The sequence below is a fragment of the Dryobates pubescens genome, chromosome 4, assembly GCF_014839835.1.
Source record: "Dryobates pubescens isolate bDryPub1 chromosome 4, bDryPub1.pri, whole genome shotgun sequence".
Lineage (NCBI taxonomy): Eukaryota > Metazoa > Chordata > Aves > Piciformes > Picidae > Dryobates > Dryobates pubescens.
This window is the reverse complement of record NC_071615.1, coordinates 30147588-30163374: the sequence shown is the minus strand read 5'-3', so window position 1 is coordinate 30163374 and position 15787 is coordinate 30147588. Positions and strand designations below refer to the sequence as shown.

Genomic DNA, 15787 nt, shown 5'->3' with positions numbered 1-15787 from the left:
AAAAAAAAAATTCCAACTGCTTCACAATCTAAAGTTGAATTTTTGTTTATCAACCAATGAAATTCGTTTAGAATATCAGAATGTTTTGGTTCTAGTACCGAAAACATTAGCCAGTGTGTTCCAGCAGTGTTTGTTCTTAAAGGCACAGCCTCAAATGACCACACCAGATGACCAAAACTACTGGTTAGAATCGTTGTGAAATATAGGAATGTATTGGAAGTGTTCCAAGCTTTGGCATCAAAACTGTTGAAGCATGTAGTTCAAGAAAGTCTTTGTGTTTTTTTCTTCTACTTACAGATGGGGTAGTGACTTCTTTCTTCTTTCAGAATGCTTGTAGAAGTCCTATATTTAGTATGCTAATAATCAGTAGTGGCTTAGAACTGACTGGTTTTATGTAAGCAGGTCATTCTCCTGAAGTGATCAGCAATACAGTAGGCATACATTACTGCTATCCAGATGATAACTGAGATACAGGATTCATGCAGCACCCAGACGGCTATGTGGATATTATTCCTATATTCAGCCTCTCCTTTGATAGCCCTGGTGAGACAGCTCTGTTTGCTTTTGTGCAGTTGCAGCTTTGTAGAACTAAAATTAGGAAAAGAGAGCAGAAAACTGTACTGTTCTTAAACAGCACCACAGAAGTAAAGTCCTCAAGTACCAGTTGTTCAGAAATTAGGTCATAGTAAAATTATAGTACTCTCTTTTTGCTCCCTCCAACAGCCGACCATATACCAACAAAGTTATCACATTATGGTATCGGCCTCCTGAACTTCTGCTTGGAGAAGAGAGATACACGCCAGCTATCGATGTCTGGAGCTGTGGGTAAGAGTTTGGGAAAGTGTAGTAAGCATTAAATCAAGCCAAGAAAAGCCTTAAATGTTCCTGTCAAACTGTATTGGGAGCCATAATGATGGAATTGTGCAAAACTGTTTTACAGCTGTATCCTGGGTGAACTATTTACAAAAAAGCCAATATTTCAAGCAAATCAAGAGCTTGCTCAACTGGAACTTATAAGGTAACGTGTACTACCACATAGCAGGTGCTTCATACACTGTCAGATTTCTTTTATTATTGTTCTAATTGGAGATCATGCACTACAGGCATTTCCAAGTACTCAGTTACTTTCCTGAGTGAAATGTTGGAGTTTTTAGAGGCATGCAAAGCAAGTAACATTTCCTCAGATGTGCAGAATGATTTATTTATTATTTTGGGGTAAGTATTCCAAGGTCCAAGCAATGCACAGTTGAAAATGAAGAGGGATTTATTTTATTTTTTTTTTTTTTTAGAGCAGCTGGAGTTGCCTGTTTCTGAAGTTGTAGAAAGAGAGTAGTCAAAATACCCATTATTTTGTAAGGTGATGTTGCAAATTCCTAGCAACAAATTAAACCAAAAACCACGAGCAATAATAAGCACAAATGGGATTTGGGAGAGTCCGTTATTTGGCATACTCCTGACCTTGAGTTCTTGTTTCAAGCCTTCCAAATGCACACCTGGGCTTTATTATTTTTGTGGGAATATTTCTCTCCCCTTACAAACTGCCAGACACTTTGTGGAAGTAAGATTCTGTTTCTTTCCTTGATCCCAATAAATCATAGAATGATATGTATATAACTCAGTAGAACCAGAGCATCTGGGGTTTTTTGGTTGGTTGTGTTTTTGTTGTAGACTTTCTCCTTTATTGAGAAAGCAAATGTCGCTCTTGATTCTGATACCATAATTGACCTTGTGAGTGAGGAAAGGTCCTCTTCCTAGAAACAAGGGGAAAAGAGAATGCGTCCTACAGAACCTGAACAGTAAATGGTCAACATTCTTTTAAAAAATAAATGAATAAAAATCACAATGTTTTTCAAAGGTTAAACAATAGCAGGTTTCTGTGTAATGTGTTAGTAGCTGACCTGGAAAAATAAAGTTTTTAGAAGGTGTGAAGCAGATAGGTGGCCATTCTCAGTGTAAGAACTGATGACTTTTTGAAATGTTTGCTTTTGAGCACTAGGTGGCATTGAAGCCCGTCACTGTGCAGTCACTTTTTAAGTTATTTTTCCTCTTTGTGTTGTATCTCTGGTAGAGCAAACTAAAATTCTGCAATTTCCATCTCCTGCTGGAGGCTTCTGTTTGTAGCTCATTTTTTCTTTCTGCTGATGCTGTGCATTTTTGGCTGTTGTAGTGTGACAATCTTAGCAACATCTTTACTAACATTTCTACCAACATCATGTTACAGTCAAAAATTCTACACTTAGAATCTAACTTTCACGTTCAAAGATAGAGCTGAAGTAAATTCTAATAGGAAGAGATGGGTATGTAATTTTTCTTTTCCCTCCTGAAAGTTACATACTTGAACCTGCTTAAAGTCAGGTTGGTTTGCATAGCATTCATTCTATAACTAATAGATCATTATGTCTCTTACACTAACCATTTAAATCTAATAAATAGGACTGCTGAGTTAGGGCAATCTATTTGCAACAGTGTCCTTTTGTGGCTGCCTGCATCAGAGTTCAAAATTTTGAATGTATAATAAAATGTGTCTTTAGTTCTTCAGCTAACAACTGTGGTGTTGGTCAACCTGTGCTTAGCCATCCTCAGTTGGACAGAATGGATGGGGATAGAAAAGGAGGAGTAAGATTATGGGCAACTGTCTGTGGAGGTGGATGAGGCTTGAGACATAAAACTTGTAACTGAAGTGAAAAAATATGCAATCAAGTCTTGCTTCTTCTACTCTTAGGCCTTACTGAGATTTCCCTTACCCCCATGTATTCAGTGTTAACTAAATTCTCAGGGAAAAGTGCTTTTTCAGCCATTTGCTGCATCCTTCTTCACTTGCATTGGGAGCTAAGGACATAAAAGTTAATTAGCACTCTAAACCTGGCCTAGCCAGTTCCTTCAAGTCAAAACCCCAGAATTACTGTCCAGGGTGGGATAAGATAGGAACAGTGCACTTAGAGCAAGGTGGTTACCTTTCATAGGCACTTCACTGTGATTTTATGGTGTTGAGCAGTAAAGAAATGTTGGCTAAAAGAACCCGAACATAAAAATTGAAAACTGTTTTTGTATTTAATAAACATGCAAGAATACAGTGACAGCTGTGCTCTCTTTGTGGTTTTGGATCTCATACCTGTTTTTTCCTTTCTTTTTGGTACAGCCGAATTTGTGGGAGTCCTTGTCCGGCAGTGTGGCCTGATGTTATAAAATTAGCTTATTTCAACACAATGAAACCAAAGAAGCAATATCGTCGAAAACTGAGAGAAGAGTTTGCTTTGTAAGGATGAAGAATTGGTTTAGTCAACTGTAGTAGCATTACATTTTCCTGGAGAATTTGTGAGCTTCATTGTTTTCTGGAGAATGAACATAGATTAAATGTAAAGAAGAATGGCTTTGGGTTCTTGTCCTTCCCATGATACCCGCATTAGCCCTTAATTAATAGGAGCTTCAAGAAGAGGGAAGAAATATCTAAAATATCAGCTGCCTGTCAGCTTTTGCTTAAGGAAACATTTGTTTTCCATGATTGGTACACCTGCTCCTTGTCCTGGTACAAAAACCAGCTCAGAGTACTTAAATTGTTTTTTATTAGGACAACTGGCTACAGCTAAATACGTCGTCTGGTTAACATTACAGTCCTTTAGGTCATAAATTCATTCAGCACAGAGGAGTTATCTGAACCATACAAGTATTCTACAGTACTACCATTGGACTAATTTTGTGGGAATATCACACGTGAAAGTTATGAAAACCAGCTGTAAGCTTGTTTTTAAGGGTTTGTTCCCCTCCTTCAGTTATTCTGGGTTTGAGGAGACATGTATCATCCTGCTTGTACTAAGGAGACTTAGATCTTGAAAGCAATAGAATTATTGTCCATGGACTAATCAAAAGTGTAACTCCCAGAGTGCCAAGTGTAAAGAAACAAAATAGTCTTGACCTTAAAACATTGGCTGCCTTTTGTTATAACGACAATGTTTCAAGCTATCAAGCAACACAAAACAAAGCAAGCCTGGGTTATGTGCTTGCAGAAGCAATAAGTAGAGTTCATCCCTGCCTCTTTTCTGCAAAGCTTTTCTTCTGCAAAGAATGTAATTTATCTGAGGATTTAACGATCAGATATTTTGGGAAGGGTGTGTTTATTAAAATTTTGCACAGAAGTGTGTGCTTAAAAATAAAAATGTGATGCTTTCCTCCCTTTTGCTCTGTCATAGCATCCCACCAGCTGCATTAGATTTGTTTGACTATATGCTTGCTCTGGATCCCAGCAAGCGTTGCACAGCTGAGCAAGCACTTCAGTGCGAGTTCCTGCGAGATGTGGAACCATCTAAAATGCCGCCTCCAGAGTAAGTAATTTCCTTTGGTAACAGTCCTTACCTCTGCAGCATGTGATCGTGCATTGATTTCATTAAGCTCTCTGTTTCTGTTAAAGTAGGTGGTGGCAGAACAAAAATCTTCATCTGTGTAATGGTGATTTTGCAGTAAGCTGGTTGTACAACTGAGTGACTTGGCGCCGTGATAGCAGTGGTTGTAAGGATCTGCAAACTGTTTCCTTTATTATCCCTAGAAATTGTTATTGAATTAGTACCTTTGAATACAAGCAGAAATTTTTCAGATGAATGCTTTTAATGCTGAGAAAACATCATTTCCCTTTTATTTATTTATCAGTGTCTACCTTTTCCAAGGGTTTTGAGGTCCTCCATGAATCTCAATTGCCTTCTTTGATAATAGAAGGACACTAGGTATAGAATTCTGCAAAGGTACCTGAGAGTTAAAGTCAAATACCATAAATCATTTTCCATGCCAGTTGAGATTCCTGGTTTTACAGAGAGAAGAAGTGAAATACTTTGTGCACAGCTTTTCCTGTTGGTTTTCTTTGGAGAGGAAATTTGTTGCAGTGTCCAGTAGGGCTTTTGCAGTGACATAATTGTCATTTTAATCAGTGTGAATCATTGTAACAGACCCCGAGGAACCCAATGAAAAAGCATTACAGAATGTACAGGTTTCATTCTTCCCTCAAGATAACTATCAGAACATAGAACATTTAATATTATTTGAGTAATTTAGACCTTCAAGGCTGACTTCTATTTAGCTGACAGCTGGGAAAAATGTTTGTGAGTTTTGTGTAAGAATGTTATTAAAAGTCTTTTGAGGCTTTATGTGTTACATACATATGGATGCTCCTGAAGCTAAGAGGTTCTATTGTCTGATTGTCTGAATATCAGCAATCTTAGGGTATTCACTAAAATCTTAGAACCACTTGTACAGCACATTGCTTAGATGCATTTTAAAGTGAGTGAGAAGGAAGGAGTTTGTTGTGGGTTTGGTGGTTGGTTGTTTGCTTGTTTGTTTTTTTCGTGGTGGAGGTGGTTTTGTTTGTTTGCTTTTGTTGTTTTGGGGGTTTGTTTTCATGTTTTTTGGGGGGATTTGTAGTACATCCATTCCAGGAGCTGATATATGGAAATTCCAAACAAGCTGGTCATTGGTGTCCTTTTAAAAATTAGGAGGATTTACACTCACTTCAGACAGGAAAGTGTTGACTATTCTCTTGGAAAATAAAATTTCTGCTTTGGGAAAAAACAGCTGTTCAGTCAAACCAAGTGACAGTGCTGACTGCAAGGACTGTAGGATATTTCTCATAATGAGTTCTTGCTTGCTTCCAGTTGGTTTTGACCTGGTATACAAATGGAGAGAGTTAAGGAAGCAGTTGTCACAATTGCCTTTCCAGTGGCTCTTGTCATCTGTCATGTAATTTTCCCATGTTCCTGGGTGAGGAGAATACTCGGTTATGAATATTTAATAGGAAAATAGAAGGCACAACTTATACTGCCTATCTCAGTATTTCCATAACCTATGCAATGGGTTCCTCAGGAAGTCAGAAATGGGGTGCCTGCAAGGAGCACTAATGGAAGCACAGAACTAGGGGCAGCTGACTTCCTTAGGATACATTTGCCTCTGCTTTTATCTGTCTTGTCCTTCCCAGTATCCTAACTTTGCCAGTGTCAAGTGCTATTTACTCCTGCAACTTCCCCTCCCGCCCTGGCCCCATTTTCTTGGTTGTACAACCCCAAATACTAGATAGCCATGTCTGTTGCTGGGGACAGATATTTGAACTCGGGAAGCAGTAGTACTTTCACAAGTAGACAAAAGGAATTGGTCACCTGGACCCTAAAAAAAAAGGCAACCAAAAACCCAACACTTTCATATTAATAACTCTTTTACCTGTTAACTGCAATTTATGTTTTATAGCAAGTGTGCAGCACTGACTTTCAAGTCTTGAATTACACAAATAATTAGGCATTTTTGAAGTATGAGTGCAAGAATTGATTCTTGTTTTAAGATGCATGTTCCCCTTTTCTGCCAGAGGGACCTGTGCTTCTCAAATTGGCAGTTAGTGAGACTGAAAAAAAGCAGATCTGAGCTTCAGCTGGCTTTGGCTGTTTTCTGTTATATTTCTGAGTTCAGTACATTCACCTTTCAAAAGACAGGTTATGTACAATTTGAGCATTTATTTTACCAACATGGTTTTAAAAAAATATTTTAAAAAAGAAAAGGTGATAAATAAGTCTAAGATAAAACTGATTTACCTCTAACCATTCTTTGCAGCCTTCCTTTGTGGCAGGATTGCCATGAGCTGTGGAGTAAGAAACGCAGAAGACAGAAGCAGATGGGCATGACTGATGACTCAACGGCAGCTAAAGTCCCTAGGAAGGATCTGTCTCTAAGCATGGATGAGAGCAGAACCAACACCCCACAAGGCATGCAAACTTCTTCCCAACTCAAAACTCAGGGCAACTCTAGTGTAGCACTTGGTCAGTAATATTTTCAGTTCTTATAATTACCTTCTACTTGGATTGCACCTCTAGAAGTTTTAGATGTTATTTTCAGAGTACTGACGTCTCCTGGATTCTTGAGGGAGGAACAGTATTGTAAGTTAAATCTTTGTTACAAAAGATTTACCTTTGCATTTGGAAGTTGTATTCCTTTTAAGTCTTACATAATTTTTCAATCTGGTCAGAGCAACTGCCTTGCTCTGTATTTTGAGGGGATTTTCTCTCTTGCTCATCTGTAATTCTTCTGAAATCCCAAAAGGCAGCTACTGCACTAAGTTCCTCACAGACTCCATAGACTGGAAGAGCTTCATTGGTATTGATAAACCGATCAGAAGGCAGATTTTAGAACAATCATAATCTCAAATGAAACAGATTCCCTCTCTGTGTTACCTGAGCCTTCAGCTTTTCAAATTGTTGGGTCTGAACCAAGTTGTAAAAATATAAGCACCAAAAAAGAACCAACCCTGAAAGCTGATATAACAAGAAGGAGCTACCTCCATAGATTGCATAGCCATTAAGTCTAAAACTTAATGGATATAGTGTAAAACTTAATGGATATAGTGTAAAGAGAAAAGAAATTACTTCCTTTGCAGACTTAAGATAACAATTCAGGGATAGTTTCCTCATAATATGTAGAAATATACAGAGTAACAATATCACATGGACACCTGAGAAGTGTGATTTAGACCATTGTTGTGCAGGATGACCATAAATCCTATGGCACTTACACAGAAGTTCCTCTGAAGATAAACAGCAAATGCAGTCACAGGGCCTGAACGTTTGTCAATACTAACCACCTTGAATCAACTCTTAACTAAAGAGCAGAGCTCAAAATACTGTTTGCAAAGATGCAGAAACTAATTCTTTTGATAGTTTATTGCCTCTTGCTCCTGTTCGTCCTCTGCCACTTTGTATGTTTAGGCTGAACTTCTGGCAGCACTTTCAAGCATGACTTTCTGTAGCCCTTAATTATTTTTTTCCATGACAAATGAGAACTGTATGGAAGTTAAAAGAGTCCAAAGGACAGTAGTTACTCTTTGTGGTTTTATAGCAAGTAGCCTGATGAGAGACTATATTTATTAGTCACTAATACTAACCATGTAAAATAAACTAAACCAATAGAGAAGGAATGATTCAGACCTGTATTGCTGTTTGCTCATAAGTACATAGAAGAATATATCCAGGTAGAAGACAATTTAATTTTCAGTGAGGTTAGACAATTCAGCAGAGAGGTGTTTTCTGTATTAATCAAAACACTTCTGGAAGCCATAGTGTACTTCAGATAGTATCATCAATAAGACACATCAAAGAACTCCCACATACAAGTATACGCTTGAAACAAAATTGTTGCATTTGTTTCTGGGCACCCCAAAAGAAGAGGCTAAAAACACCTTAGATCAGTTGCTAATGTTTGCATTTATGAATGAGACCCCTGGTTATTGCATCTTACAAATTAACAGGAGCTTTGTAGATCTCAATAATTCTGTTCTGGTAGAAACTGGCAGATTTCCCAGAATACAGTTTGCTCTTTGAAGGAACTTGAAACTAACCAAAGAATGTGGAAATGAGTGCATTCATTTCCCTGTGTGGCGTTTTCCTCCTGCATTGTCATTGAGAATCTGAGAGAAGTTTGAGTTTTGAGCCTACCATCCTCAGATGATGCAAAATCAACTGTTAAGCATTAAACCTGAGAATCAAGCCATATAAGGCATTAGGAAGGAGGCTTTTTTGCTGTATTGTCAAATAAAAGGCGGTTTTATTTTTATGTTTATATGAATATATAAAGTCATTTAAGTCCCTGGCTCCCTCCTGAGTAGCTTCCAAGCACTTGTATCCTGGTGCACATCCACAAGTAGGGTAGTGGGTTTTGCAGCACTTCGCAGCTGTGCTGCTTAGTCTTGCAAGCAAATACTTTATATTTTTGCGTGACCATTTTTTAAAGTATAGCTTTGAATCTGCTGTGAAATTAGTATGTTGCTGAGTTAGCAGAGTGGAAGGGATAGAAGAGGACAGAATGTGTTCATGTTGATCAGAGTTTAAAAATGCAGGGTTCTGCCAGCAGTCACATGCCCTTTTTAAATTTTGAACTGTTTTCTTCTCTAAATCATCTACGCATTGGGCATGTCAAAATCTGTGCCTCTTCACTTCTTTTGAAATAAACTACCAAGATGGGTGCTTGATACTAAGCAATTACTTTGATATTCTGACTTCCTTTTTCATATTCCCCTGCGTTGTCATAATCCCTTCTTTGTGGCAAACTCAATTTCACTGAAGAAGTTGTGTATTGTCACAAGCCTGTGTTTTCCTGCTACTTAATAATGGACTTGTCCTTCAAACTCAGCCCTTGCTTTTGCATTTACACTGCTAGCTTCTGGGTCATCTAGAGCCTGGTCACTTGAGCAGGTGTTAGGATCTAGATGTTGAATTAGAATGGACCAGAATATGGCTGAAAATGTGTTTTGCAGATGGCCACTCTTTAACAGAGGGATGTGATATGTCAAAGATAGGAAATTTTGCGGGGACTGGAAATCTTACAGCTGCCTAAAGCAGGTGGCCTTAAGCCGTAGCTTAGTTGTGTTGTGGAAAATTGAGCTCCAGCTTGATGTTTCTCATCTGCTTGTGTGCATCCCTTGGAGGTCACTTTATGTTGGATCTTACTACTCCATTTCCTATAGATGCTCCCCCAAAGGCAGTTAATTTGTAAAAGCATTCCATTTCTGTGTTGTCCAAACCCATGTTTTGTCAGTTGTGTCAGCCATGCTAGATTAGTCATTATTTTGAGTTTCTGAAATATGCCATTCTAAATAATACTTAAAAAACCCTTTTTTGTCTTTAGCAAAAACAACCACTGGACAGCAGTTAAACCAGAACGAAGTGGCAATCCTGCTAAACCTGCTACAGTCTAAGACGAGTGTTAGTTTGGCACAGTTTGCCCAAGTGTTGAATATTAAGGTAAACCCGGAGACTCAGCAGCAACTAAATAAAATAAATCTTCCTGCTGGAATTTTGTCAGCAGGTGAAAAACAGTCAGAACAACAGCAGCAGCCGCCACCACCTCCACCACCACCACCAGAACAGGAGCCTCTAAAACAGCCGTCAGTCGCGCAACCTCCTGTGCCACCTGCTCAGCTGAGTCAGCCTAAAGTTGAGACTGATGCTGCCCAGGCAGCTGTGCAGAGTGCGTTTGCTGTTTTGTTGTCTCAGTTAATAAAGGCTCAGCAAACAAAACAGAAAGATTTTACGTTGGAGGAGAAGGAAAACGGATCAGGAAATGAAATGTCATTGCAACTCAGGCAGCCTCCAGAGCCCACCACTCCTGCATCTGTCAGCCGGGACGAGGTGGAATCTCCAGCACCCAGCTACCCACACCTGATCAAGTCATTGTATACACCTGCAGGTACTGAAGGGCTTTATTGCCTCCAGCAGTGGAGACCTCATAGTGTGGGGATACAGAGTTAATGTATTAACCATATGAGTCTGTATGAGTGCGGGAGAGATGAGTAAATTGTCGCCTTTTACATCTGGATCACAGAATTTGTCTCACTGTAACAGATGCTATGCAGGCAGAACAAAAGATGATCCCCACTCTGAGGTATGACAAAACAGTTACACCAGTTATTCTGGGGGCTTGGGGGGTTCTCAGTGATGTTTGTGGTGGAGAAGACAGTCTTCTGTACAAATTCATAGATGGGATTTGCCAGACTCTGTGTTTTAGGTAAAACCTATTTTGGGGAGAAGGTGTTTTATTTTTGTTTTAAATGCTTACTGGAGTAATTTCTTAGTGTCAGATTCTTTGTGTAGTTACTCATAACAATTGCTAACACACAGGGTTGAAGGTTGCCATTGGAGTACAGCAGCAGCTTCCTTAGTCTTCTCAAAGTTTACAGCTCTGTTGATCATTTTGGGGTGCTATTTCAGTTTGCTGATACATTGGGTTTTGTATTGTTCTGTGACGTTTGCAGGTGCTGAAAGAAATAATCCAAAGTGGATTTGGGGGTGGTTTTAGAGTTTTAATGGGTGGTGATGTTTTGTGTTCATGGGGATTTTTTTAAGCTTAAGTTTTGCTGCTCCTTGATAGAGTGGCATTTGTCCCTAAAGACTTTTATGCCAATTTGCAAGTCTCTGCTGATCCCTCTTTGAATATCCTAGAGTTTGTGTTCCTTGGGGTTTGCTTTCGGGTTTTTGTTTGTTTGTTTTTCCTTAAGGAACTGGTAATCTTACTTTGAAGAGAAACCTGCATCCTCACTCTCTTGAGGCAGATGAGCTCTTGCTTTCCCCAAAATAATCTGTGCAGCTATCAATAAATGCAACTAATAAGTTAGTGAGAATTGAAGTAATTTCATTGTTCTAGGAAAGAGTCCTTCCCTATCTGCTGTTACTGTATTTGCTTTATTCCAAAGCTTTTCTTTTTTGTTTGCTTAGGTCAAGAGGACTTGGTTAGGCAGTCTGAGATGAGGCTTCTAAACCGAACACCTGAACAAGAACGCCCTCGGATCTTGCCTCCAGACCAGCGTCCCCCAGAGCCACCAGAGCCTCCACCTCTCACTGACGAAGACCTTGATTATCGGACAGAGAACCAGCATTTGCCTATAACTAACTCTTCAGGAGCAGATCCTCACGCGGGAGTGAAAGCAGCTCTTCTGCAGCTGCTTGCTCAGCACCAAGCTCAGGCAACAGCAGAGGAGCCAGTACAAACAAGCGTGGATTATCAGGCTAGAGACTCCTATGTAACAGGCCCAGACTACAAGGATAACTTTGGATCATCCGCCTTCTCATCTGCGCATTATGGCAGTAGCGATGGAATAGGAAGTGGATCATCGGGAGCATTAGAAAGGAGGAGCTTCCTTGGAAACTCAGATATTCAATCTTTGGATAACTACAGTACTGCTTCATCTCACTCTGGTGCTCCCCCTCCTCCGTCGGCCTTTTCGGAATCCTTTCCCAGCTCAGTAACTGGTTATGGAGACATTTACCTCAACACTGGCCCCATGCTCTTTAGTGGAGATAAAGACCATAGGTTTGAGTACAGCCACTGCCCGATCCCAGTTCTGGGGAGCGGTGGCGACGCTTCTGCGGGGCCAGAGACTACGCACTCTTTGCCCACAAAGATGCACAACTACAGCTACGGAAGTAACTTACAGGAGAATCCCAGTGGCATCAGCCACATGCATGGACAGAATTGGACTTCTCCTGCCCAAGGACCTGGCTATTCCCAAGGATACAGGGGACACATTAGCACATCCGCAGTGAGAGGGCGAGGCAGAGGATTACCATATTGATTATCTGTTTTTCCTCAGGCACATCATTTTTATCTGGAAAAACTGTTTTGTTTGGGTTTTTTGTTTTTGTTTCGTTTCCTAGCTGCAGTTTAAAGCAGCAATTCAACAGACTTGAATAATGTTAATTCAACAGCTTTATTTTTATGTGGAAAAGGGTCTTGCATACAGTAGGAAAAAATGCAAAATGCTTAAAACTCATGCTGTCTGAAAACTAGGTGAATTGATTGTACATGTTCACAAACTCTAGTTCTGAATTTTATTTTGTATTTTGGCAGTTTTAAGTGGATGCTAAATTTAGGGACATCAGCTTTTTATGGCACTCTTTCAGATCTTCTGAACTATGCACATTTGTGCTTTTTTTGTAAGTTTGGACCAACTTTTATGTAAAAAAAAAAAGGAAAAAAAAAAAAAGGAATTTTACAACAATCAAAGCAGGGCACTGATTTATTTGGTATTTTTCTTTTTACAGAACTACCTTTAGTCAAAGGTCACTGTCAGTCTTTGCACTGCTTTCAGTGTTATTGTGGAAGGTGTACTTTGTGCTCATTTCAGATAATAAAACACAACCTTTCTCTTGATGCAAAATTTTATAAATATTTGGTCAATGTTATTTTTTTTTTCTTTCAAGGAAAAAAAAAAAAAAAAAAAAGGAAAAAGGATGTTCTGATAAAATGTTCTCTCCATCTCCCAGGCTTGTTTATATAAAAACTGTTGTACTTGAATGGTAAGTGCCTTAACATGTAAGCTTAAGGTCTGCAAAAAATTGGAAGTACTTCATAGATTGATATGAAAATAATACCTAAACCTAGGTAGTGAAAATTCAGCTAATAATAGGCAACTCAAATAGGTCATAACCTTGTGCTCTTTACTTCAGGGGGGGGCAGTTATTTAGAGACCTAATCCTATCTCAGTGAAATCAGAATTTCCAAATTGAACTTCATGAGAAACATTGAAAGTGAGGAGAAGAATGAAGAGTGTAGTTTTTCCTCAGCTCCCTCTTGGAGGTTGTAGTAAGTGTGTTAGTTCCTCTGCCAAATAAACTGTACTTTATATGTCCTTACCAAGTGATGAAATAGTTTTTGGGTTTGTTTTTTTTTTTTCTTCTTAAATGTCAACAGAAGTGATTACTTTGTGTGAAAAGCTGGCACTGTTGTCTTTTTACCACAAATCCTGCATTACAAGAAGTAACCAAAGGAAAACCAAGCAGTATTTAAAGCAACAGCAAAATGTTTGCCACTAGTTCTGATTCTTTGTAAATTTGTGATTGTGCCAATTAATTGATTTTATATCTGCAATTCAACCGAACATTTTAATAGTGGAATCGAGTCTCTCTGAACAACTGAGTTAAAACTCTTGCCAAGAGTCACTCCTTGTTTTAAGTACAACTTCCAGCATGTCTTTTTTTTTTTGCCCCTTTGACAAGTGGTCTCTCTCCTGCAGAGAGGAGGTATGGTTATATTTTTGCATGTACGTAAAAGAATGTTTTAAAGCCCATATTGGAAACAATTTTCCAACTGATTATCCAGTTGACAGATCGGTACCTTATGTAACTGAGTGTTTAATTATTACTTTTTAAAAAGTAAAATTTCTACTTACACTATTACAAACGTAGTCTTGTCAGTGACTTTTTGGATTTTTCAGAATAACTTGTTGGTGTTTTGTTTTGTTTTAGTTGAAAATCCTGGTTCATACGTGGCTAACTACCACCGTGTAGAGCATGGAGAAACTCACTTGGCTAACTACGTAGCATTTGAGGATCTGGCAGATGAGAAATGGAGAGAGAGAGAGAGAGAGTCATGCTGCTTATGATGTCCCTGTAAGTCTGGCAGTTGCCTTCCCTAGATACAGCAGAATATGCTGCACTCTGGAAATATAAGTGGCCTGGTCAGAAGGACTTAGAACCTGAATTAGCCTGGAAAACAAAAGCTTCATGTGTGATTGACAGTGCATCGGGCACTTCCCCTTGAGTAAGGACACACTCCCCCTAGCATTTTTCTGCTAGTAATCATTTAGGTATGGACAGTGTCAGCTAAGGATTTTTGTTTACTGATCTTAAAAGAACAATCCCACAGTGATACACACAGATTGCTGCTTTTCAGAATCAAGCGAAAGACGTAAAGCTTTGAGGCAGTTGTTCTCAGTAAAAACCACTCCCCTGCACTTGAAAGTCTATCTGCAGGTGATAGTTGTCTTGGGAAAAAAAAAAAAAGGCAGGCAGGCAGGCAAGTTCAAATGGAAGGTAGATCAGAGGACTAAAGGATTTGACTTCCAATACAAAAATGCAGGGAGGATGTTGTGTCTCCTGCTTCTTCTCTTTTTGGAGGTATATTTTCAAGTCATTTAGTTCATCTCATTTAATGCAGAGAAGTCAGTCCCCTCAGCAGGTGCAAATGGCAGTGCAGCTTCATTATGGACTGACAGTACCCTCATGTTGCATCATTTCACCAAAATGAATTTCAATCTTCAGCCATAAAAAAAAAGCCACACAAAACTAACAAAACAGCACAAGTAATCCTGACTGTGAGGAGAGAGGAGGAGATGCAATAGACAGTGACTTCCAGGTGAATCAGAAACAAAGCTCTAGCACACTGTGGCAGATACAAACTGCACAATGAGTTTCCCCAAATTCAGTTTAAGAATTACTGTGGCTTTGAACACTATTATTTGCCTGGGACAACAGTGCTGGGGTAATTTGGAGGGAAAGAGAATGCACTCTCTCTCCAACCCAGGGATCTTGGCTCTTTTGGTGATAGCCTTTCCTCCTGGGCAGGTAGAGGCTGTGCATGGGCCATGAGGGTACAAAGCTTCCCCCTCTGCAAGGCAGTCTTCAGGATGTGTTGGAGGAAGATTTCTCTCCATGGCCATGCTTCCCGGGCCCTAGAGTTGTGTCTGGGCAGGATCTAAGGACTGTAGGTCTATATTCATTTGTGCTGGACCTGTGTGTTATCTTTAAAAAATTCTTGAGAATGAAATCCCATGCTGAGGTGCTTATGTCAGTTCAGAACATTACCCTTTTGAACAAATTACACTGGGCAGAGTGAGTCTGTACTAGTTTGGCATTTTGTATCACGTGGCTCTTGCATTTTTGATGCAGTAGTAGATGTTCTGAAAACCATGTGATTTTTTTCCTGTGGAGCGGTAGCTTTTGTTACTTCTCTCACTCATTCCTTTGGGTTTACATTTTCTGTGCTGCAATTCCAAAGTGTGCTACAGAGACCTGGACACTACATCAAAAAGTAAGTGTTGTGTGTTTGTATTTCTAAATATAGCAAAATACTGTAATCATGGACTGTCAAGTAGCAAGTACTTCATTATTTATATTCAGTGGTCTTTAGCCATACCCAGAGGAGGAAATCGAGCACGAGTGGACTGCTATGGCCATGACTCAAAATGCTTAGTCTATTATAATACTTAGAATCAGCCAAAGGAAAAGGAAACGGCTTTTCTTGCGGATCCCTAGGTGTTACCTCGAACAGAAGGAGCAGTGTTAGGGAAGAAGGTGTAAAAAAATACGTGTTTCCTTAAATGTTAATTTAAGGACTTGGAAAAGTAATTTTTAAATGCCAAACTTCTCTATTTTCTTATGTCTCCATAAAACATGGTCTATGTTAGATTTTCTCCATACCACAGTAGTGTGAAGCGCGTTCTGGGAGCAGAGGCGCCAAGTGTTGTACTGTAAGTTCTGCGGTTTTGAGTGCTCTT

At 39.3% G+C, this 15787-nt stretch overlaps 1 protein-coding gene across 3 annotated transcripts in view; it reads left to right on the top strand.

Annotated features, from left to right (window-relative positions):
• The window catches only part of CDK13 (cyclin dependent kinase 13), a 44544-nt gene extending 31819 nt beyond the window's left edge, over positions 1-12725 (top strand). The window contains exons 8-14 of one of the 3 annotated variants that reach the window (XM_054160994.1): positions 724-825; positions 941-1018; positions 3140-3256; positions 4188-4319; positions 6580-6731; positions 9823-10203; positions 11229-12725. In XM_054160994.1, coding sequence (XP_054016969.1) covers positions 724-825; positions 941-1018; positions 3140-3256; positions 4188-4319; positions 6580-6731; positions 9823-10203; positions 11229-12085 — 1819 coding nt within the window. In that variant the 3' untranslated portion in view covers positions 12086-12725. Of the gene's footprint in view, positions 1-723; positions 826-940; positions 1019-3139; positions 3257-4187; positions 4320-6579; positions 6786-9642; positions 10204-11228 lie in introns of all 3 variants that reach the window. The other 2 variants (XM_054160992.1, XM_054160991.1) reach the window with 2 other exon arrangements.
• The last annotated feature ends 3062 nt before the right edge of the window (positions 12726-15787 follow it).